The sequence below is a fragment of the Delphinapterus leucas genome, chromosome 1 (genome assembly GCF_059928025.1).
Source record: "Delphinapterus leucas isolate spDelLeu-1000000601 "Yukka" chromosome 1, BTC_Dleu_Yukka2, whole genome shotgun sequence".
Lineage (NCBI taxonomy): Eukaryota > Metazoa > Chordata > Mammalia > Artiodactyla > Monodontidae > Delphinapterus > Delphinapterus leucas.
In genome coordinates, this window is record NC_143129.1 from 74,264,710 (window position 1) to 74,290,745 (window position 26,036).

At 37.9% G+C, this 26,036-nt stretch overlaps 1 protein-coding gene across 3 annotated transcripts in view; it reads left to right on the top strand.

Moving 5' to 3' along the window:
- The first annotated feature begins 18,824 nt into the window (after nucleotides 1-18,824).
- CD84 (CD84 molecule) overlaps nucleotides 18,825-26,036 on the top strand; it is a 37,990-nt gene continuing 30,778 nt past the window's right edge. For all 3 annotated transcript variants that reach the window (XM_022559262.2, XM_022559264.2, XM_022559265.2), the window contains exon 1: nucleotides 18,825-18,943. In XM_022559262.2, coding sequence (XP_022414970.1) covers nucleotides 18,898-18,943 — 46 coding nt within the window. In that variant the 5' untranslated portion in view covers nucleotides 18,825-18,897. The remainder of the gene's footprint in view (nucleotides 18,944-26,036) is intronic.

A 26,036-nucleotide genomic window follows, 5' to 3' on the forward strand; every position in this document is an offset into this window, starting at 1 on the left:
ATTTTTTTCTTGATGAGTCTGGCTAATGGTTTATCAATTTTGTTTATTTTCTCAAAGAACCAGGTTTTAGTTTTATTGATCTTTGTTATTGTTTTCTTTCTTTCTATTTCATTTATTTCTACTCCAATCTTTAAGATTTCTTTCCTTCTACTGACTATGGGTTTTCTTTGTTCTTCATTCTCTCGTTGTTTTAAGTGTAGGGTTAGACTGTTTATTTGAGATTTTTCTCATTTCTTGAGATGAGATTGTATTGCTATAAACTTCCTTCTTAGAACTGCTTTTGCTGCGTCCCATAGGTTTTGGATCGTCATGTTTTCATTGTCATTTGTTTCTATGTATTTTTAAATTTCTTCTTTGATTTCTTCAGTGATCTCTTGGTTATTTAGTAGTGCACTGTTTACTCTCCATGTATTTGTGTTTTTTACAGTTTTTTTTCCTGTAATTGATTTCCAATCTCATAGCATTGTTGTCAGAAAAAATCCTTGATAGGATTTCAATTTTCTTAAATTTACTGAGCCTTGATTTGTTACCCAAGATCTGATCTATCCTGGAGAATGTTCCATGTGCACTTGGGAGGAAAGTGTATTCTGCCACTTTGGGGTGGAATGTTGTATAAATATCAATTAGATTTATCTGGTGTGTTGTGTCATTTAAAGCTTGTAGCTCCTTATTTATTTTCTGTTTGGATGATCTGTCCATTGCTGTAAGTGGGGTGTTAAAGTCCCCTACTGTTGTCTTACTGTTGATTTCTCCTTTCATGGTTGTTAGCATTTGTCTTATGTTTTGAGGTGTTCCTATCTTGGGTGCATAAACATTTATTATTGTTATAACTTCTTCTTGGATTGATCCCTTGATCATTACGTAGTGTCCCTTCTTATCTCTTGTAAGAGTCTTTATTTTAAAGTATATTTTGTCTGATACAAGTATTGCTACTCCAGCTTTCTTTTGATTTACATTTGCATGGAATATCTTTTTCCATCCCTTCACTTTTATTTATTTATTTATTTATTTAACATCTTTATTGGGGTATAATTGCTTTACAATGGTGTGTTAGTTTCTGCTTTATAACAAAGTGAATCAGTTATACATATACATATGTTCCCATATGTCTTCCCTCTTGCATCATCCCTTCACTTTTAGTCTGTATGTGTCCCTATGTTTGAAGTAGATCTCTTGTAGAAAGCATATATATGAGCCTTGTTTTTGTATCTCTTCAGCCAGGCTGTGTCTTTTGGTTGGGGCATTTAATCTATTTACATTCAAGGTTATTATTGATATGTATATTACTATTACCATTTTCTTAATTGTTTTGGGTTTGTTTTTGTGGGTCTTTTTCTTTTCTTGTGTTTCTTGCTTAGAGAAGTTTCTTTAGCATTTGTTGTAAAGTTGGTTTGGTGATGCTGAATTCTCTTAGCTTTTGTTTGTCTGAAAAGCTTTTGATTTCTCCATTGATTCTGAATGAGATCCTTGCTGGTAGATTAATCTTGGTTGTACATTTTTTCTCTTTCATCACTTCAAATATAGCCTGCCAATCCCTTCTTGCTTGCGGAGTTTCCATTGAAAAATCAGCTGATAACCTTATGGGGATTCCTTTGCATGTTATTTTTTGTTTTTCCCTTGCTGCTTTTAATATTTTTTCTTTGAATTTAATTTTTGCTATTTGATTAATGTGTGCCTTGGTGTGTTTTTCCTAGGGTTTATCCTGTATGGGACTCTCTGTGCTTCCTGGGCTTGATTAACTATTTCCTTTCCCAAGTAAGGGACATTTTCAACTATAATCTCTGCAAATATTTTCTTAGCCTCTTTCTTTTTCTCTTCTTCTTCTGGGACCCCTACAATTCGAATGTTGGTGTGTTTAGTGTTGTCCCAGAGGTCTCTGAGATTGTCTTCAATTCCTTTCATTCTTTTTTTCTTTATTCTGCCCCTCGGCAGTTATTTCCACCATTTTGTCTTTCAGCTTACTTATTCGTTTTTCTGCATCAGTTATTCTGTTATTGATTACTTCTAGTGTAGTTTTCATTTCAGTTGTTGTGTTGTTTATCTCTGTTTCTTCTTTAGTTCTTCTAGATCTTTGTTAAACATTTCTTGTATTTTCTCAATCCATGCCTCCATTCTATTTTCAAGATTCTGGATCATCTTTACTATCATTACTCTGAATTCTTTTCAGGTAGATTGCCTATTTCCCCTTCATTTATTTGGTCTTGTAGTTTTTTACCTTGCTTCTTCATCTGTGATATATTTTTTGCTGTCTCTCTTTTTTTTTTTTTTTTAATGAGTGGGATTGTGTTCCTCTCTTACTGTTTTTTTGGTCCGAGGCTTCCAAAACTGGGGTTTGTAAGCTATTGGGTAGAGCTGGGTCTTGGTGCTGAGATGAGAAACTCCATGAGACTTCACCCCGATGAATATTCCCTGGAGTCTGAGGTTCTCTGTTAGTCTAGTGGTTTGGACTCAGAGCTCCCACTGCAGGAGCTTTGGCTGGACACTGGGTTCATGAACCAAGATCCTGCAAGCTTCCTGAGGTGGCAAAAATAAATAAATAAATAACAAAGTAAAAACTAAAATTAGACTAGGAAACTAACAGACATGTTGGAAGAATATAAAAATTAAAATATAGATGAGTTGACAACTGGATGGTACATCAGTACCACAATAGTAAAAAAGAGGAAGAGAGAAAGAAAGAAAAAAAAAGGGGGAGGGATGGAAAGGCCTTGGCTGTGTTGGGCAGGGCCAATGCTCAGGATCCACAGGGCTGGAAAAGGCCCTGGGGGCTGTGGGGTGTGGGGCTTAGGCTCAAGGAACAGAAGAGACCCTGGTGTGCCCCCAACCCGTGGTCTCAGAGGGCAGGGGACCTCACCTGGGAGCCCAGCAGGTTTATTGGGCTCTAGTGGGTGGGGCAAATGCCCTCCTCTCCTCTCCTTCTCCTCTGGTTTGGGAGGGCCCCTCCTGTCTGCTTCTCCTGATCTCCCTGGCCTCCCTCCTATGCCCCCAAGGACCCATGCAGTCCAGAGGGGGCTTTGGAGGGCAGAGAGCTGGCCTGGAAGCTCAGCAGGCTCCCCAGCCCAAGTGGGCCAGGCAATCACCCTCCACTCCTCTCTCGCTCTTCCCGGAGAGTCCCTCCCACCTGCCTTTCCTGATCTCCCTGGCCTCAAGGGCACCAATCCTGCCTGGCCTCCACTTCTCCTCCCCCCTCAGTCACCCTACATCCTACCAGTTCAGTTTGGGGTTCCTTCCATCTCTTTGGGCATCAGAGTCTCCCACCAGTGGCCAGCAGGTGCCCTAGTTGTAGGGAGACGCTAACTCCACATCTTTCCACACCATCATCTTGACTCTGCCTCTCTAAGACCCCTTTTATAAGGGCACTAATTCCTTTTATGAGGGCTCCAGATTCATGATCAAATCATTTTCCATGGCCCCCACCTCTTAATACTGTCACATTGGAGGTTAGGTTTCAACATATGAATTATAGGGGGACACTAACATTCAGTTTATAGCAACCATTTAACATACATATACACCAAAAGTGTATAAAAGTTTTAGTTCCTCCATAACCTTGCCAACACTTGGTATGGTGAGTGTATTAGTCAAGGTTCTCTAGAGAAACAGAATCAATAGAATATATACATATATAACTAGAATGAGCGCTATTATAAGGAATTGACTCATATGATTATGGAAGCTGTAAAGTCCCACAGTCTGCTGTCTGCAAGCTGAAGAACCAGGAAAGCTGGTGGTGTAAATTCCAGTCTGAGTCTGAAGGCCTGAGAACCAAGAACACTGATGGTGTAAATCCCAGTCCAAGGGCAAAAGACAAATGGCTTAGCTCAAGCTGTCAGGCAGAGAGAGCCAGTTCAACCTTCCTCTACCTTTTTGTTCTATTCAGGTCCTCAACAGATTGGGTCATGCCCACTGACAATGGGGAGAGCAATCTACTTTACTCAGTCCACCAATTCAAATGCTAATCTCTTCCAGAAACACCCTCACAATACATTCAGAAATAATGTGCAACCAGATATCTGGGCATCTCATGGTCAAGTTGACATAAAACTAACCGTCACAGTGAGTATTTTTAATTTTAAAGGATGTTTAAATGTATCTCATTGTAGTTTTAATTCAATTTCCCTAAAGATTAATGAAGTTGAGCATCTTTTCATTTGCTTAGTTGACAGCCTTATATCTTCTTCGATGAAGTGTCTATTTAAACTTTTGTCCATTTATTTTATTGAGTTGTTTGTTTTTTTATTATTTAGTTTTGAGATCGCTGTATTTTCTGGATATAAGTCCTTTGACAGATACATAGTTTGCAAAAAATTCCTCTCTGTGGCTTTTCTTTTCATTCTCTTAACAGTGTCTTTTGCAAAGAAGAAGTTCTTAATTTTGGTCAGTTTGGATTTGTCAATTTATTCTTCTGTGGATTGTGATTTTGGTGGTGTGTCTAAGAAATCTTCATCTGCCACAAAATTAAAAATATTTGACAAATATGTTCTCTTATGTTTTCTTCTAGATGTTTTATAATTTTAGGTTTTACCTTTAGGTCATGATCTATTTTGAATGGATTTTTAAAATATGGTACAATGTATGAATCAAAGTTATTTTTCTATTTTTTCCTTTCCTTTCTCTCTCTCTCTCTCTTTTTTTTTTTGACTGCATTGGGTCTTCATTGCTGCACGCAGGCTTTCTCTAATTGCTGCGAGTGTGAGCTACTCTCCATTGCATTGCACAGGCTTCTCACTGCGGTGGCTTCTCTTGTATCAGAGCATGGGCTCTAGGTGCACGGGCTTCAGTAGTTGTAGCACGTGGGCCCTAGAGCATGTGCGCTTCAGTAGTTGTGGTGCATGGGCTCAGAAGTTGTGGCACACAGGCTCTAGAGTGCAGGCTTGGTAGCTGTGGTGCACAGGCTTAGTTGCTTCACAGCATGTGAGATCTTCCTGGACCAGGGATTGAACCCATTTCCCCTGCACTGGCAGGCAGATTCTTAACCACTGCACCACCAGGGAAGTCCCTCCTTTCTTTTCTTTCTTTCTATTTCTTTTTCTTCCTTCCTTTCTTTATCTTCTTTTTCATATGGATATTCAATTATTCTAAAATAATTTGTGGGGAAGACTGCCCTTTATGTACCTCATTTCTTTTGTGCTTTCATCAAAATCCATTTGTCCATATATGTGTGAGTCTGTTTCTGGACTCTCTATTCTATTCCATTGATCTGTTTGTCTATCTTTAAACCAATACTACACTCTTCAACTCTATATTCATAATTATTATTTGTACCTCTCCAACTTTGATTTTCTTTTTCATAGTTGTTTTGCCTATTTAGGTTTTTTGCATTTCCATTTTAGAATCAGCTTGTAAATTTCTGTTAAAAATCCTGCTGGTTATGAATAATTATACAACTACAAATTAGACAACTTAGAAGAAATGGATAAATTCCTAGAAACATACAACATACAATGTACATACATACATACATTCTTTCTTCATCATGAAGAAATAGAAAGTCTGAACAGACAAATAGTGAATAAGGAGATTGAATTAGTAATCAACAATCTTCCAACACATAAAACCCCAGGACCAGATGACTTCACTGGTGAATTCTTCCAAGCATTAAAAGAAGAATTAATATCAATCCTCAATCTCTTCCAAAAAATAGAAGAGAGAATACTTCCAAACTCGTTTTACAAAGTCAGTATTACCCTGATACCAAAACCAGACAAGGACAACAGAAGAAAAGAAAATTACAGAACAATATCCCAGATGAACATAGATGCAAAATTCCTCAACAAAATTTTAGAAAACCAATTCAACAATACATTAAAAAATCATACACCATGATCAGGTGGGATTTATCCCTGGAATTCAAGGGTGGCTTAACATCTGCAAATCAGTCAGTGTGACACATCACATTAATAGAGTGAAAAGTAAAAATAATATGATAATTTCAGTAGATGAAAAAAATTTTGGAAAAATTATCATTAATTCATGATAAAAATTCTCTAAAAAATGGATATAGAGGGAATGTACCTTAAATTATAGAGGCCATATATGACAAGCCCACAGCTAGTGTCATACTCAACAGTAAAAACATAAGTTCCTCTAAAATCAGGAACAAGACAAGAATGTCCACTCTCACCACTTTTATTCAATGTAGTACTAGAAAACTTAATACTAGCCAGAGTATTTAGACAAGAAAAAGAAATAAAGGCATTCCAATTGAAAAGGAAACAGTAAAGTTCTCTCTGTTTGCAGATGACATAATATATGTAGAAAACCCTAAAGGCTTCACCAAAATACTCTTAGAAGTAATAAGCAAATTCAGTAAAGATGCAGGGTACAAAACCAATCTGCAAAAATCATTTGCACTTATATACACTAGTAAACTATCAGAAAGAGAAATTAAGAAAACAATCTCATTTACAATTGAATCAAAAAGAATAAAATATCTAGGAATAAATTTAATGAAGGAGGTGAAAGGTCTGTACACAAAAACTATAAGACATTGATGAAAGAAAGTGAAGAAGACACAAATCAATGAAAATGTATTCCATGCCCATGAATTAGGAGAATGAATAGTTAAAATGCCCATACCATCCAAAGCAAAAAATAGAGTCAATGCAATCCCTACGAAAATTCCAATGGCATTTTCACAGAAATAGAAAAAACAATATAAAATTTATATGAAACCAAAAAACACCCTGAATAGCCAAAGCAATTCTGAGAAAGAAAAGCAAATCTGAGGCATTACAAGTCCTGTTTTCAAACTATATTACAAAGCTATAGTAATCAAAACAGTATGATATTGGCATAAAAACAGACACATAGATTAATAGAACAGGATAAAGAGCTTAGAAATAAACTTTATGGCCAATTACTTTGTAACAAAGGAGCCAAGAATGTGCAATGAAGTAAGGATAGTCTCTTCAATAAATTGTATTGGGAAAACTCGATATTCACATGCAAAAAAATGAAACTGGACCCCTAGTTTACATCATACCCAAAAATCAACTCAGAATGGATTAAAATATAAAACCTGAAACCATAAAACTCCTAGAAAAAAGCATAGGCAGTAAGCTCTTTGACAGCAGTATTGGCAATGATTTCTTGGATTTGACACCAAAAACAAAGGCAACAAAAGAAAAAAATTAAAAAGTTGTACTCATCAAACTAAAAACCTTCTGCACAGTGAAGGAAATCATCAACAAAATGCAAAGAAAGCCTAAGGAATTCGAGAAAATATTTGCAAAACACATATATTATAAGGGATTAGTATCCAAAACATGTAAAGACCAAAACATGTAAAGAACTCATACGAGTCAATAGCAAAAAAACCCCAAACAATCCAATTTAAAAATAGGCAGAGGTACTAACTAGAAATTTATCCAAAAATGGCATACAAAAGGCAAACAGGTACATGAAAATGTGCGTAAACATATCTGGTATTTTCACAGTAAGAATCTTTGCTGCAAGCAGTTTCATCACAGCAGTTTTGTTGCCCAACTAGTTAGCCATAAGACAATTTTGCCATAAAAGAAAATAACAAAAACAAATCAAAGACAGACATAAAAAAGGACATAATGAAACATGAAAAATCAATAACAAAAGATTTTATTGTGAAACAAATGAACCTGTCTATGAAACAGAAAGACTCACAGACATAGAGAACAGACTTGTGGTTGGCAAAGGGGAGGGGGAGTGGGAGAGGGCTGAACTGGGAGTTCAGGGTTAGCAAATGCAAACTATTATAAGTAGAATGGATAAAAAACAAGGTCCTACTGTATAGCACAGGGAACTATATTCAATACCCTGAGATAAACCACATGGAAAAGAACATAAAAAAGAATTATAGGTTTTGTGATGAGAGAGGAATAGTGGTAGTTCAGAGTACAGATCTCGAGATACACCAGAAATACATCTGCATGTGGAACAACTCCTACAGAACACCCACTGAACGCTGGCAGAAGACCTCAGACCTCCCAAAAGGCAAGAAAGTCCCCACGTACCCGGAGAGGGAAAAAGAAAAAAGAATAAACACAGACAAAATGATAGGACGGGACCTGCACCAGTGGGAGGGAGCTGTGAAGGAGGAAAGGTTTCCACACACTAGGAAGCCCCTTCACTGGTGGAGACGCGGGTGGCGGAGGGGGGAAGCTTCACAGCCACAGGGGTGCGGAGGGCAAAGCGGAGAGATTCCTGCATAGAGGATTGGTGCCGACCAACACTCACCAGCCCGAGAGGCTTGTCTGCTCACCCGCCGGGGTGGCGGGGGCTGGGAGCTGAGGTTCGGGCTTCGGTCAGAGCACAGGGAGAGGACTGGGGTTGGCGGCGTGAACACAGCCTGCAGGGGGTTAGTGCCCCACGGCTAGCCGCGAGGGAGTCCAGGAAAAAGTCTGGACTTGCCGAAGAGGCAAGAGACTTTTTCTTCCCTCTTTTGTTTCCTGGTGTGCGAGGAGAGGGGATTAAGAGCGCTGCTTAAAGGAGCTCCAGAGACGGGCTCAAGCTGCGGCTAACAGCGCAGACACCAGAGACGGGCATGAGACACTAAGGCTGCTGCTGCTGCCACCAAGAAGCCTGTGTGCGAGCACAGGTCACTATCCACACCTCCCTTCCGGGGAGCCTGTGCAGCCCACCACTGCTGGGGTCCCGGGATCCAGGGAAAACTTCCCGCGGAGAACGCACGGCACGCCTCTGGCTGGTGCAACATCATGTTGGCCTCTGCCGCCGCAGGCTCACCCCGCATCCGTGCACCTCCCTCCCCCCGGCCTGAGTGAGCCAGAGTCCCCGAAGCAGCTGCTCCTTTAACCCCATCCTGTCTGAGCGAAGAACAGACGCCCTCCAGCGACCTACACGAAGAGGCGGGGCCAAATACAAAGCTGAGCCCCGTGAGCTGTGAGAACAAAGAAGAGAAAGGGGCATCTCTCCCAGCAGCCTCAGAAACAGCGGATTAAAGCTCCACAATCAACTTGATGTACCCTGCATCTGTGGAATACATGAATAGACAACGAATCATCCCAAATTGAGGAGGTGGACTTTGAGAGCAAGATTTAGGATTTTTTCCCCTTTTCCTCTTTTTGTGAGTGTGTAAGTGTATGCTTCTGTGTGAGAATTTGTCTGTATAGCTTTGCTTCCACCATTTGTCCTAGGGTCCTATCCATCCATTTGTTTGTTTTTCTCCTTTTAAAATAATTCTATTTTTCTTAATAATTATTTTTTATTTTAATAACTTTATTTTATTTTATCTTCGTTCTTTCTTTCCTTCCTTCCCTCTTACCTTCCCTCCCTCCATCCTTCCTTCCTTGCTTCCTCCCTCCCTCCCTCCCTCCTTTCTTTCCTTTTCTTTCTTTCTTTCTTTCTTTCTTTCTTTCTTTCTTTCTTTCTTTCTTTCTTTCTTTCTTTCTACTTTTTCTCCCTTTCATTATGAGCTGTGTGGATGAAAGACTCTTGATGCCACAGCCAGGAGTCAGTGCTGTGCCTCTGAGGTGGGAGAGCCAACTTCAGGACACTGGTCCACAAGAGACCTCCCAGCTCCACGTAATATCAAACGGCGAAAATCTCCCAGAGATCTCCATCTCAACACCAGCACCCAGCTTCACTCAACGACCAGAAAGCTACAGTGCTGGACACCCTATGCCAAACAACTAGCAAAACAGGAACACAACCCCACCCATTAGCAGAGAGGCTGCCTAAAACCATAATAAGTCCACAGACACCCCAAAACACACAACCAGACATGGACCTGCCCACCAGAAAGACAAGATCCAGCTTCATCCACCAGAACACAGGCACTAGTCCCCTCCACCAGGAAGCCTACACAACCCACTGAACCAAATTTAGCCACTGGGGACAGACAACAAAAACAATGGGAACTACGAACCTGTAGCCTGCAGAAAGGAGATGTGAAACACAGTAAGATAAGCAAAATGAGAGGACAGAAAAACACACAGCAGATGAAGGAGCAAGGTAAAATCCCACCAGACCTAACAAATGAAGAGGAAATAGGCAGTCTACCTGAAAAAGAATTCAGAATAATGATAGTAAAGATAATCCAAAATCTTGGAAATAGAATAGAGAAAATTCAAGAAACATTTAACAAGGACCTAGAAGAACTAAAGAGGAAACAAGCAAATGATGAACAACACAATAAATGAAATTAAAAATACTCTAGAAGGGATCAACAGCAGAATAACTGCGGCAAAAGAACGGATAAGTGACCTGGAAGATAAAATAGTCTAAATAATTGCTGCAGAGCAAAATAAAGAAAAAAGAATGAAGAGAACTTAAGACAGTCTCAGAGAACGCTGGGACAACATTAAACACACCAACATTCGAATTATAGGGGTCCCAGAAGAAGAAGAGAAAAAGAAAGGAACTAAGAAAATATTTGAAGAGATTATAGTTGAAAACTTCCCTAATATGGGAAAGGAATTAGTTAATCAAGTCCAGGAAGCACAGAGAGTCCCATACAGGATAAATCCAAGGAGAAATATGCCAAGACACATATTAATCCAACTGTCAAAAATTAAATACAAAGAAAACACATTAAAAGCAGCAAGGGAAGAGCAACAAATAACACACAAGGGAATCCCCATAAGTTTAACAGGTGATCTTTCAGCAGAAACTCTGCAAGCCAGAAGGGACTGGCAGGACATATTTTAAGTGATGAAGGAGAAAAACCTGCAACCAAGATTACTCTACCCAGCAAGGATCTCACTCAGATTTGATGGAGAAATTAAAACCTTTACAGACAAGCAAAAGCTGAGAGAGTTCAGCACCACCAAACCAGCTTTACAACAAATGCTAAAGGAACTTCTCTAGGCAAGAAACACAACAGAAGGAAAAGACCTACAATAACGAACCCAAAACAATTAAGAAAATGGGAATAGGAACATACATATCAATAATTACCTTAAATGTAAATGGACTAAATGCTCCTACCAAAAGACACATATTGGCTGAATGGATACAAAAACAAGACCCATATATATGCTTTCTACAAGAGACCTACTTCAGACCTAGAGACACATACAGACTGAAAGTAAGGGGATGGAAAAAGATATCCCATGCAAATGGAAACCAAAAGAAAGCTGGAGTAGCAATTCTCATATCAGACAAAATAGACTTTAAAATAAAGACTATTACAAGAGACAAAGAAGGACACTACATAATGATCAAGGGATCAATCCAAGAAGGAGATATAACAATTGTAATTATTTATGTATCCAACATAGGAGCACCTCAATACATAAAGCAAATACTAACAATCATAAAAGGGGATATCGATAGTAACACATTCATAGTAGGGGACTTTAACACCCCACTTTCACCAATGGACAGATCATCCAAAATGAAAATAAATAAGGAAACAAAAGCTTTAAATGATACATTAAACAAGATGGACTTAATTGATATTTATAGGACATTCCATCCAAAAACAACAGAATACACATTTTTCCCAAGTGCTCATGGAACATTCTCCAGGATAGATCATATCTTGGGTCACAAATCAAGTCTTGGTAAATTTAAGAAAATTGAAATTGTATCAAGTATCTTTTCCCACCACAGCGCTATGAGACTAGATATCTGTTACAGGAGAAGATCTGTAAAAAATACAAACACATGGAGGCTAAACAATACACTACTTAATAACGAAGTGATCACTGAAGAAATCAAAGAGGAAATAAAAAATAACTAGGAACAAATGGCAATGGAGACACGAAGACCCAAAACCTATGGGATGCAGCAAAAACAGTTCTAAGAGCGAAGTTTATAGCAATACAATCCTACCTTAAGAAACAGGAAACATCTCGAATAAACAACCTAACCTTGCACCTAAAGCAATTAGAGAAAGAAGAACAAAAAAACCACAAAGTTAGCAGAAGGAAAGAAATCATAAAGATCAGATCAGAAATAAATGAAAAAGAAATGAAGGAAATGATAACAAAGATCAATAAAACTAAAAGCTTGTTCTTTGAGAAGATAAACAAAATTGATAAACCATTAGCCAGACTTATCAAGAAAAAAAGGGAGAAGATTCAAATCAATAGAATTAGAAATGAAAAAGGAAAAGTAACAACTGACACTGCAGAAACAAAAAAGATCATGAGAGATTACTACAAGTAACTCTATGCCAATAAAATGGACAACCTGGAAAAAATGGACAAATTCTTAGAAATGCACAACCTGCCAAGAGTGAATCAGGAAAAAATAGAAAATATGAACAGACCAATCACAAGCACTGAAATTGAAACTGTGATTAAAAATGTTCCAACAGACAAAAACCCAGGACCAGATGGCTTCACAGGCGAATTCTATCAAACATTTAGAGAAGAGCTAACACCTATCCTTCTCAAACTCTTCCAAAATATAGCAGACGGAGGAACACTCCCAAACTCATTCTACGAGGCCACCATCACCTTGATACCAAAACCAGACAAGGATGTCACAAAGAAAGAAAACTACAGGCCAAAGTCACTGATGAACATAGATGCAAAAATCCTCAACAAAATACTAGCAAACAGAATCCAACAGCACATTAAAAGGATCATACATCTTGATCAAGTGGGGTTTATTCCAGGAATGCAAGGATTCTTCAATATATGCAAAGCAATCAATGTGATACACCATATTAACAAATTGAAGGAGAAAAACCATATGATCATCTCAATAGATGCAGAGAAAGCTTTCGACAAAATTCAACACCATTTATGATAAAAACCCTCCAGAAAGTAGGCATAGAGGGAACTTTCCTCAACATAATAAAGGCCATATATGACAACTCCACAGCCAAAATCATTTTCAATGGTGAAAAACTGAAAGCATTTCCACTAAAATCAGGAACAAGACAAGGTTGCCCACTCTCACCACTCTTATTCAACATAGTTTTGGAAGTTTTAGCCACGGCAATCAGAGAAGAAAAGGAAATAAAAGGGATCCAAATCGGAAAAGAAGAAGTAAAGCTGTCACTGTTGGCAGATGACATGATACTATACATAGAGAATCCTAAAGATGCTTCCAGAAAACTACTAGAGCTAATCAATGAATTTGGTAAAGTAGCAGGATACAAAATTAATGCACAGAAATCTCTGGCATTCCTATATACTAATGATGAAAAATCTGAAAGTGAAATCAAGAAAACACTCCCATTTACCATTGCAACAAAAAGAATAAAATATCTAGGAATAAACATACCTAAGGAGACAAAAGACCTGTATGCAGAAAATTATAAGACACTGATGAAAGAAATTAAAGATGATACAAATAGATGGAGAGATATACCATGTTCTTGGATTGGAAGAATCAACATTGTAAAAATGACTCTACTACCCAAAGCAATCTACAGATTCAATGCAATCCCTATCAAACTACCACTGGCATTTTTCACAGAACTAGAACAAAAAATTTCACAATTTGTATGGAAACACAAAAGACCCCGAATAGCCAAAGCAATCTTGAGAACAAAAAACGGAGCTGGAGGAATCAGGCTCCCTGACTTCAGACTATACCACAAAGCTACAGTAATCAAGACAGTATGGTACTGGCACAAAAACAGAAAGATAGATTAATGGAACAGGATAGAAAGCCCAGAGATTAACCCACGCACATATGAACACCTTATCTTTGATAAAGGTGGCAGGAATGTACAGTGGACAGCCTCTTCAATACGTGGTGCTGTGAAAACTGGACAGGTACATGTAAAAGTATGAGATTAGATCACTCCCTAACACCATACACAAATACAAGCTCAAAATGGATTAAAGACGTAAATATAAGGCCAGAAACTATCAAACTCTTAGAGGAAAACATAGGCAGAACACTCTATGACATAAATCACAGCAAGATCCTTTTTGACCCACCTCCAAGAGAAATGGAAATAAAACCAAAAATAAACAAATGGGACCTAATGAAACTTCAAAGCTTTTGCACAGCAAAGGAAACCATAAACAATACCAAAAGACAACCCTCAGAATGGGAGAAAATATTTGCAAATGAAGCAACTGACAAAGGATTAATCTCCAAAATTTACAAGCAGCTCATGCAGCTCAATAACAAAAAAACAAACAACCCAATCCAAAAATGGGCAGAAGACCTAAATAGACATTTCTCCAAAGAAGATATACAGACTGCCAACAAACACATGAAAGAATGCTCAACATCATTAATCATTAGAGAAATGCAAATCAAAACTACAATGAGATATCATCCCACACCAGTCAGAATGGCCATCATCAAAAAATCTAGAAACAATAAATGCTGGAGAGGGTGTGGAGAAAAGGGAACACTCTTGCACTGCTGGTGGGAATGTGAATTGGTTCAGCCACTATGGAGAACAGTATGGAGGTTCCTTAAAAAACTAAAAATAGAACTACCATATGACCCAGCAATCCCACTACTGGGCATATACCGTGAGAAAACCAAAATTCAAAAAGAGTCATGTACCAAAATGTTCATTGCAGCTCTATTTACAATAGCCCGGAGATGGAAACAACCTAAGTGTCCATCATCGGATGAATGGATAAAGAAGATGTGGCACATATATACAATGGAATATTACTCAGCCATAAAAAGAAACGAAATTGACCTATTTGGATTGAGGTGGATAGACCTAGAGTCTGTCATACAGAGTGAAGTAAGTCAGAAAGAAAAAGACAAATACCGTATGCTAACACATATATATGGAATTTAAGAAAAAAAATGTCATGAAGAACCTAGGGGTAAGACAGGAATAAAGACACAGACCTACTGGAGAACGGACTTGAGGATATGGGGAGGGGGAAGGGTGAGCTGTGACAGGGCGAGAGAGAGGCATGGACATATATACACTAACAAACGTAAGGTAGATAGCTAGTGGGAAGCAGCCGTATGACACAGGGATATCGGCTTGGTGCTTTGTGACAGCCTGGAGGGGTGGGTTAGGGAGGGTGGGAGGGAGGGAGGCACAAGAGGGAAGAGATATGGGAACATATGTATATGTATAACTGATTCACTTTGTTATAAAGCAGAAACTAACACACCATTGTAAAGCAATTATACCCCAATAAAGATGTTTAAAAAAAAAGAATTATATATATATATATTTATATAAAATTATATATCTATAAAATTTTGCTCTACAGCAGAAATTAACACAACAGTGTAAATCAGCTACACTTCAATTAAAAATATTTTATTGTGGAAAATAAAATACAAAAATATTTGAAAACATGTTAAATGTGTAGATTCATGGTTGTAACTGTATTTAGGTATATCTTAAATTGAAGGATGATACTTCCTTTCTCAAGGTCAGCCCTTAAGGATTCAGGATCCAATGTTGGATTCAATGTAAGTTGTTTATAATATAAGAAAGTCTGCTGTAAATCTCTTCAGATTTCCCTAGAAGCAAAATGAACAGATGAGGAATGTTGTTATCTCTTATCAATGCATATAACGTATACAACTGGTAGAACACATCTGGACTACATTTAAATGTTCCATCACATGCCCAGTCCTCATATTTCACCAAATCATCTAAGCCAGATTCCGTGCCAAATGCAAAATTCTACATCACATTCTCCACTCTCAGGTAGAAAAAATTTCCACTATTTTCAAGAAACTTATACTCATCAGGAATCTTGTAATTTGGCAGGGGTAGGGAAAGTTTGATTCTTCTGTAGTCTCCAGCATCTAATATTGCTTGACACATTTGGTAAAGATGAGATTAGAGAACAAGTGGATGTATCTAAATCAGGTAAAGAATTGATAATTAATCCTCTTGAAGACTGTTGTGAATTACTAACCACCTCTTTTATATTTGCTATAGTTTGGTAAACTTTTCGTTTTGATGGAGGGAGGGATGACTGTGCTCACCAAAGGATTTTTCAATTTTAGTTTTTGCCACAGGTTTTCTCCAGATAGTATAGTAATCATCACAGTGATTATGAAGAACTAGGCTATAATAGGGTCTACATGTTTGTAATTATTACTTGTTTAATATAATTACAGCATTTTATTATATGTATTTAGAGAAATTTATTTACTAAATAAAACAAGTGTCTTACAATGTTCAAAAACAAAAATACCTACTGGGATTTTGAGTGGGATTTTGTTGGATCTATAGATCAATCTGGGGAGAACTAACATCTTAACAATATTGAATCTTCCAACACATCAATAGGCATTCCTTCCCACTTATTTCTAGTTTCCAGTATCTTTTGTCAGATTTATCCTTAAGCTTTCATCAAATTTATCTGTAAGTATTTCATATTTTTGATCTCCTCTCTACTTCAGTTTGAATAGTTTTTATTGTCTTGACGTTCACTGACCCTTTCTTCTGAAGTGCTTATTCTGATATTAAGTCCATCTAATTAAATTTGTTTCATATATCATATTTTTACACTTTAGAATTTCAAGTTGGTTCTTCGTTGGGATTTTGATTTCTCTCTGGAAACAGGCCATCTTTTCAAAGTTTCAACACATTTTCCTGTAAATTCTTCAAAATATTTACAGCAGTTGTTTTAAAGTCTTTACCTGCTATTTCTCAAACCTGCTCATCTGTAGTTTATTTCTATTGATTTAGCTTTCTCCTGATTATGAATCATATTTTCTTGCTTCTTAACAATTCTCATAATTTTTATTGTATTCAAATAGTTGTATAAAAGAAAATATATTGTTAAGTATAATGCTTTTTTTGTTTGTTTTACTTTATTTCCCTAGGAATGCAATCCCTTCCCTCTGCCTGGCATTTTGAGTGAGAAGGTGATCATTAATATTCTCCTTAGAATTAAATTGAGCTGGGATAGTGTCATAGCTTTAATGAGATTCAGTTCACTTACAGTTAGCCTAACCCCCAACCTCCTTCACCACCACTGCCTTTCAGATCTTACTAATATTTGAAGTGGGAAGGGGTTGGGCTGTAGTTTCATTATTTTTGGTTCACTTTTATATTAAAACTCCAACTACATGTGTCATACAATCTGCCTCTGTTTTCCAGATCTTTCTCAGTGCCACTTTCTCAGCAAAATTCTGGAGGGCATGGGAAATGTTGGACAAAAAGAATTTGTTTTTGCACTGGAGGCTTTTCCAGATTCCAGCTTGTCCTGCCATCCCACAGGGTCACCTAAGTTTTATCTAATCTTTCTGTCTTCTCAAATTTTCTGTCTGTCACAGACTCTCTCTTCTATTGGTCTGGCCCTACCCCAGACTGGCCTCCTGCCCCAGATCTCAAGGTATTTGGCTCTTTGCTCATCTACAAAGGGCACATCAAGAGAAGAAGTCTCAAAAGCTAGTATCTTCTTGATAAAAAAAAATACACTATTGTGTGGCAGGTTAAGGCTGAAAGACAGAGATAAGACACTGGTTCAAGCTTAAGAGAACATAAGCCCTTGAGTAAGATACCAATATAGGAGTTCTTGTCTATGGCCATACCACCCTGAATGTGCCCTATCTCATCCAATAAAGGAGTTCTAAAGACATACACATGAGACCAAGCAAGAGTTTTAAATGCAAGAGACGAAGAAACATTTTTTCAGAGACTGAAGAAGGGAAAAAGAGGATACAAAGTCAGGTTTCCAGCAGCTCTTGGCAACTTCATAGTCTTTCTTCCTTCTCTGTACAACTAATACAAGATAGATGTGTGGTTTTGCAAATGTATTAATTACATATTTCAGGAAGATATTCTTGCTAAAACTGTGAAAGTAATATGGTTTTATCTTGTGAAAGGAAAAAATAAAATTGGGAAATTTTATTTTTATTTTAATCCTTCTTTGGTCTCAGCTTCCCAGTTCACTATATCTACATAAAGGCACTCAACTATTCAATATTGAATAAGTATATATGGAGAATGATGAGCAGGATTGTTTTATGAATGACTCCAGATGCTCAGGACCCCTAGAAATGAGCTAGCTGGCTGAGGGAAAGGCTGCATAAAATCTTACTTCCCCAGGTCTCAGGACCTATCTCCTCAGTTTTCCCAGCACTTCCCAAAACATCTGGGTCCAAGTTCAAACTGCTTAGCATCTGGCCCCAAATATTTACTCATATTACCACTCTCCAACACACCCCACACAGACAAGGTCCTTGTTATACTTCTAACAGGGATTGGCTAGGAGCATAACTAGAGGAGTATCCTAGAAGTATACTAGAGAACAGTCCTGTGTTACATCTAGCTCAATCATAACATAATTATACAAATTATACACTATATATATTATTTATGTATATACATATATACATTACAATGTATAATGTAATTTATATATTATCTGATAATATACATTATATTACTATTACATATAATATAATTATACAGTATAAATAATTTTACAGTTATATACAATTATAAAACTGTATAATAGAATTATAAATAATTATTATTACATGCAACTATAATTATGTAATATTAACTGCTACCACTTATTAAGCTCCTATAGTGTTAAAACATTCTTCCTATTCATAATCCCTACCACCTTTCTCCTAATAATGTTAACTTACTCTTCAGACCTGACTCAGCTTGGTTGTCAGTTCCTTCAGGAAGCCTTCCCCACACTGTCCTAGTCTGGGTTAGAACTCCCTGCTGCCCTCTCAGTTCCCATTATTTTCTCTTCGGCAACACTTATCACACTATATTGCCTGTTAATATTGATCTCCCCAACAAGAATATGAGCTCCATGAAAGGAGGGTGATCAATTGCTTTGTTGTTCTTTATATTGCCAGTGCCCAGAAGAGTGTCTGACACATATTAGGCATTCAATAAATATTTGTGGAAAAAATAACTAATTATACAATAGAAAAAAAAAAACTAGCATGGCCTTCATCAGCTAACTCACTTCCTTTCTTCAATGCCTTCTATAAAAAGGGGCATGAAAACAGAAGTGAAACTGATTCTCCACTGGAAGAGAGCCATACTTTTGCACAGAGTTTATACTCTGGAAGAAGATGGCTCTTCACCACCTATGGATCTTGCTCCTTTGTCTACAAACCTGTGAGTTCTGACCCTTGATGATCCCCTCCTAATTTTCTGTTGTTTTAGAAATTTCCCTTAAGGAAGACATTGAAATGCCCTTTTGATCTGCTTTAACAGAAACACCCTGGGTCTCAAAAGGAATCCAACTGACTGGGGAGAGTCCTAAAATCCAAACCTAACTGTTTTTCAGCTTTAGAGTTTATATTTCCGAATTTTACTTTGTATTCAGTCTCTAAAGATCTGAGACAAACCCTTCTGCTCAGAAGAGTCGGCATATGGTAGACCTGCCCAGAAAACCAACAGAGGAACAGATAATCCAAAACCTTGAAAAACTTAAAAGCAATTTTTTTTTGGTGTTAGAATGTGTTATATAGACTTTAACAGAGATAGACCCTTCTCAATTATTTCATTTCTCCAGCAGATTAGAGAGATGCATGACTATAATTATCATTGTAAAAATTTCATTGCTATAAGCCCCCTTTATTTTCAAAGTAAATTCAGAGCTATTGCTCTGCTTCTGTCCTCCAAAAACCCTAAAATAAATGGAGAAGAGATTATCATCCCTGTTCTACAAATAAGTTAGTTCTCAAAAAAGAAACAGAGAAGTTGAACTGAAAATTCTGTTTTCCTTACTTATGGCTTAACAGTAAATTATAAAGGTTAAATGAATATTGGTTGTTGTTAGTACAAAGAAAACTATGTAACATCAACATAGTTATGGGAGTGCTTTGTCATTGCATATATTATCTCATTGAATCCTAACAATTGCCTTATTTATGTAAAAACTGACTATATTTGGCATTTCTAAACCTACTTATAGTGTCTCTTACCAGCTTTGGAAATGCATTAGCAAATTCCTGGCATGAGTTAGAACACAGAGAATCTAGTGGGTTAGGATTTCTTGAAAAGGTAGAATCCATGCACTTTGGTCTCTCTGGTTCCCTTAACCATTTAAAACTGTGGCTCATTTAATGTGAGCTTCATAGATATTGTATCCACTGGGCAGGTCAAGTTTTTAGAGCCTATGTTAGTCATCTGGACATACAAGTAGAAAATGCAAGTAGATGGGGAAAAAAGTTGAATAGAACCTAAGTGTAAATCTAGGGATGTCCCCCAATCTTCCAAAGAAGGGTTGGACAGGGTGGTACTTGATATCACTTAACTTGGAAAGCATTTTACAATTTTTATGCCCACATTCTTATGTGATACATACTAAAATCATTTAAATAAGCAAGATAGATATTATTAATTCCATTATGCAAAAAAGTGTAATCTAAGATTCAAGTTAAAAAATTCACCTGAAATTTCACAACCTGAAATTGGTAGAGCTGGAAATGGACATTTGTTCTGTTAACCCCAGGGCTATAGTTCTTTCTGCTGCACACTTTTCTGACCTCTTCACTCATTCAGTTTCCACGTCCTTGATACTCTTCAAAGGGCAAAACATGCTACGATGAAAGGCAGCTCTAAGATACACTTGCCTCATCTACTGAAACTGAAATCGAAGTTGTCAAATCAGCTAGCAGTGAATCATTCATCCATTAGTTTTAGGACTTTGGGAAAGTTATATAAACTCCACCTGTTGTCAGGAAGAGGACTATTTCCCCTCTTCCCCCTCTTGAGTTCTTGTGGCTGGACTAATAATAAAATTGACACAAGACAAATTATAGGAGAAAAGAGACAAATTCTAATTTGTGCACACAGAAGTCTCATAGAAATTAGACCTAACAAGTGGCCAACACAAACAGCTTTTATACTTTTTAGACAAAGAAAAAATAAACTTGTGAAGAATCAACAGGACAAAGAAACTTAGGCTTTGGGTGCTCAATCAGTGAAGAATGTAAACAGTTTGGGCTTGAAGTAGTAAATTAAAGTAACAAGGTTTGTTTATACAAGCTCCTTGCCCCAAATTCCCTGTCTCTGGTGATAAGGATGTCCTTGTACCTCCAGATATAGGGAGTGCACCTTTCATATGGGAGATTTATTTTCTGCTTTCAGGGGGACAGAGAAGAGTCAGAGTTTCCCTCTTGCATTGGCTGCTTCTTAAGGAACTTCAATTCAAAATAATCAACATTGGGAGTTACCTGGTGGCCTAATGGTTAGAATTCCGGGCTTTCACTGCCATGGCCCGGGTTCAATCCCTGGTAGGGGAACTGAGATCCCTGCAAGTGGCACGGCCAAAAAGTAATAATAATAATCAATATGCCATTGTGGCGTATTTGGGGACAGCCCATCCTGGGCCCCAAAAATGTTATTTAGATTTCAAAATGGGAGAACTATTAGTACAATAGGATTGTTTTGAGAACCAAAATGATAATCCATGTACAACACTTGGCACAGTATCTGAATATAGTAGGTGCTTAACAAATATTAGCTAATGCTGTTGTTTTTCACACTTGCTTTTCACGTGGTTTTAGGAGGAGCCAGGGCTTTCTTGCACTGAGATCCTGGGCGAGACTCCTCTGTTTAGGATGATCCAAGGAACATGAGCAGATGAAAAGATGGTGGGAATTTGAGCTTAGGTGTGGGATTTTGGGGTTCCATAAGAGAAAACCAGGGATGAAATATTCATTTTGTCAGGGATCCATAAATGAGGGGTGGGGACTTGTTTTTATAGCAGTAAAACTAAAAGTACTTTCAGGTACAATTTGCCTTTGCTGAATAGATCTGTTTACTTTTTAAAATTTATTCCACCAACATTTCCTGAGTCAAAAATATACCCGAAATCCCTCCTGCTGCTATTCCTGGCAAAGGTGGTCCCTTATATTTAGCACTGGGCTTAGACATCAACACTGACTTTACTTACTTCCCTGGAATTCAGAGCAGTGGAAGCAGCTGAAATGCAGTGGGAAAAGGGGGTTGGAAATCCCATTTTCCCTTGAAATCACTGAAAGAAGAGGAATCTGAGTGTGCAAAGCTCATGACCATTCCATGTTGGAAAAGTTTTCTCTAAGAACCAAGACTCACAGTCTTATGCTCTATAATCTCAACTTCCTCATCATGACCTGTGAACACTGTGACTCTGACTGTCCCTCCAAGTATTCTACTAGCTACCTACCCTTTGGGGTAGAAAACAAGAATCCACCACTTTTGCTTCATGCCCCTCTATGTGTTCTTTCTCACACTCCTTTAATTCTTCCTTTTCTCCACACCTTTCTCACTTCTCTTTCTTCAGCCCCTCCACTTGCTCCCTTATCCTCTCTCCTGTCAATAATAGTAATAATTAACCATTTATGAAGCAATCACTACATGTCTGGCATTACTCTAAGTAGCGTACGTTTGTTATTTTGTCTAATCCTCACAACACCTTATGAGATGGATACTATTAATATCCCAGTTTACAGATGAAGACATTAACACAGAAAATCAGAAGTCATTTAGCCAAAAAGTGGGGGAAGTATGATTTGAACTCCAGTGTCTTTAGGCTTAACCACTGAGCAGTGCTGCCTTCACCCACTTTGAGGCTGAAGTGGAATTGTCCCTGAGATTGATGGTTATCCCACTTTGGGATTTATCATGAATGGTGATTTATTCCCAACAAGAAAGGATTATTCAGCAGAAGCTGGGCCTATCTCTCCACCTACCTACAGAGGAGGTTGGGGGTTAGAGGCCAGACCTTTGCCAATAACAGAAGTTTAGGCAGGCCAGCAAGGCAGAATATCCAAGGAAATGACCATATCCAGACATGGTTCAGGTATCATTCACATGAACATGGTTATGTGTTGACTTGAATTTTCTTCTTCAAAACAAACAAGGGTCCAGTATCAACAAGGTCTTGATGTCTTGTTGAATGTAGAGCACATCATGGTGTGTTCCAGCAGGTGATACTTAAAAGTACAAGAGAAGTGAGCGGGCCCCTCTGGATATCTGTTCCTGGATAAGTAGGCCCCAACCATCATCCTGGGGGTTAGGGAGAGGACTTCATGCCTGGAGAAGGGTCCTGGCAAGAGTCAATTTGCCACTAGTCCAAAGTCCTAATGAAGAGGGGCCTTCAAGATAAAGACCAAGCCTCTGTTCTAGAAAGCGATTTGAGCAGACTACTACCATAGACACTCAGAAAGGGCTTAAAAGCAAAAGCCCAAACTAACACACCATTGTAAAACAATTATACTTCAATAAAGTTGTTAAAAAAGAAAAACAAACTACTATGTATAAAACAGACAAGCAAAAGGGTGTATTGTATAGCACAGGGGAATACAGCTATTATTTTCTAATAATTTTAAATGGAGTATAATCAATAAAAATATTGAAAAATATAAATAAATAAAGCAAATCATTGTAAAGATTCCATGATACAGACCTTAGCACAAATGTCTGGCACATAGTAAGTGCTCAATAAATATTGGCTATTGTTCAAAAAAAAAAAGAGCAAAAGCCCAATTATAGACAAGAAAAAATATATTAAGTATGGGGAAAACTAGGTGTCAGGACATTAGCTTAAAAATCCAATCTCCAAGTAGAGGCTCGAAGCTGCGTACTTGTGACAACACAGGACTCCAGTAGAGGGGGTAGTGACCCACCACACCAACCCAACCCACAAAGCAGCCCTAGAGATCAATATGGTGACCCACAAAGCAGCCAGATTGCCTTCACAATAGGAGCCCCAAAGTCAGTGCTAGGCCACTTGGGTTACTCAAGTATTTTCTAAATCAAACCTTTCTTCTCTTGATAAGAGAAGGATGAATCTGTAAGTTTGGGGGTATCTAAACTCATCTACGTGGAAGTTGGAAAAGAAAGAGGTGTGAACAATCAATTGGGGAGCTGATGTTAGTAGAGGTATGTACCCACATTTCCTTTGTTATACTCGATTTTTGATTATATGCTTACAGTGCTGAGTAGTGATAAAATAATGGGTGGTCAGGACCCCATCTCTGTTTTGAGAATCTGTGTGTGTGTGTGTGTGTGTGTTTTGCAGAAGTGGAATCAAGTCAACCCAAATCTCAATAAAGATAATATAAAGTAAAAAAAAAAAAAAATCCAGCAGAAAATAGCATACTATTGTATGGGGGTGGTAGGTTCCTTTTTTTTAAAACCTCATAACCAAGGACTTTCCATGCTCATGGAGAATACCACAAAACTTCTGGCTGCTAACACTTTGTTTCCTCTTTGTCTGCTACTTCACTTCACTCAGAATAACTGGTTACAACCACCTCTCTTCTGGGTGCCATTGGGTGGTGCTACGTCTGGTCACCCTTCCAGGCCTGGAATATTCAGGCAGGCAGTGAATGGGAGGAGAGGAGGGGAAGGTTAGCTGGAGTCAAAAAAAGGACAAGAAATACTGACTTGAAGAATCCTAAAGAAGTGAGGGGGTTTGGGTCACTATTAAGCAAGAGTCTACCCTTCCTTATTTCCACTCCCATGAATAGCTTCGTGTTGGCCTTCTCTAACATCTCCCCAATACTGCAGCTCTTCTTTTGGAACACATAAAAGTTGTCTGAGGATATTATCTTAATCTCCGTAATAATGCTTTCATTTTACATAACAAACACATATGGTGCCTAGTATATGCAAGGTACTTTTCCAAAAGGCTTACAAATATTAACTTGTTTAACTCTCATAATGCTTCTATGAAGTAAGTGCTACTATTAGTCTACTGGCTTCATTTAGAAGCTGATAAAACTGAGACACAGAGAGGTGGTTAAATTTCCCAAAGTCTCATGGCTAGAACCAGGGCAGAAGCAGGATTCAAGCTCAGGCAGTCTGGATCTTCATCACTAAGTCATGGTGCTTGACACAGGGGCAGAAGGAGGGTGCTCTACATGGCAAGACTCCCTTTGGGGGTTCTAGATTCTTCTCTGTTGATATACACATCTGAGAGCACTCTATTGTCATTTGTTTTTGGAATTTTTGAATTTTATTTTATATTTTTATACAGCAGGTTCTTATTAGTCATCAATTTTATACACATCAGTGTATACATGTCAATCCCAATCACCCAATTCAGCACATCACCATCCCCAAACCCCCGTGGCTTACCACTCTTGGTGTCCATACATTTGTTCTCTACATCTGTGTCTCAACTTCTGCCCTGCAAACTGGTTCATCTGCACCATTTTTCTAGGTTCCACGTACATGTGTTAATATACGATATTTGTTTTTCTCTTTCTGACTTACTTCACTCTGTATGACAGTCTCTAGGTCCATCCACATCTCAACAAATGACTCAATTTCGTTCCTTTTTATGGCTGAGTAATATTCCATTGTATATACGTACCACGACTTCTTTATCCATTCATCCATCGATGGACATTTAGGTTGCTTCCATGACCTGGCTATTGTAAATAGTGTTGCAATGAACATTAGGGTGCATGTGTCTTTTTGAATTATGGTTTTCTCTGGGTATATGCCCAGTAGTGGGATTGCTGGATCATATGGTAATTCTATTTTTAGTTTTTTAAGGAACCTCCATATTGTTCTCCATAGTGGCTGTATCAATTTACATTCCCACCAGCAGTGCAAGAGTGTTCCCTTTTCTCCACACCCTCTCCAGCATTTGTTGTTTGTAGATTTTCTGATGATGCCCATTCTAACTGGTGTGAGGTGATACTTCATTGTAGTTTTGATTTGCATTTCTCTAATAATTAGTGATGTTGAGCAGCTTTTCATGTGCTTCTTGGCCATCTGTATGTCTTCTTTGGAGAAACGTCTATTTAGGTCTTCTGCCCATTTTTGGATTGGGTTGTTTGTTTCTTTAATATTGAGCTGCATGGGCTGTTTATATATTTTGGAGATTAATCCTTTGTCCATTAATTCTTTTGCAAATATTTTTTCCCATTCTGAGGGCTGTCTTTTTGTCTTGTTTATGGTTTCCTTTGCTGTGCAAAAGCTTTGAAGTTTCATTAGGTCCCATTTGTTTATTTTTGTTTTTATTTCCATTTCTCTAGAAGGAGGGTCAAAAGTATCTTGCTGTGATTTATGTCAAATAATGTTCTTCCTATGTTTTTCTCTAAGAGTTTTATAGTGTTCTGTCTTACATTTAGGTCTTTAATCCATTTTGAATTTATTTTTGTGTGTGGTGTTAGGGAGTGTTCTAATTTCATTCTTTTCCATGTAGCTGTCCAGTTTTCCCAGCACCACTTATTGAAGAGACTCTCTTTTCTCCATTGTATAT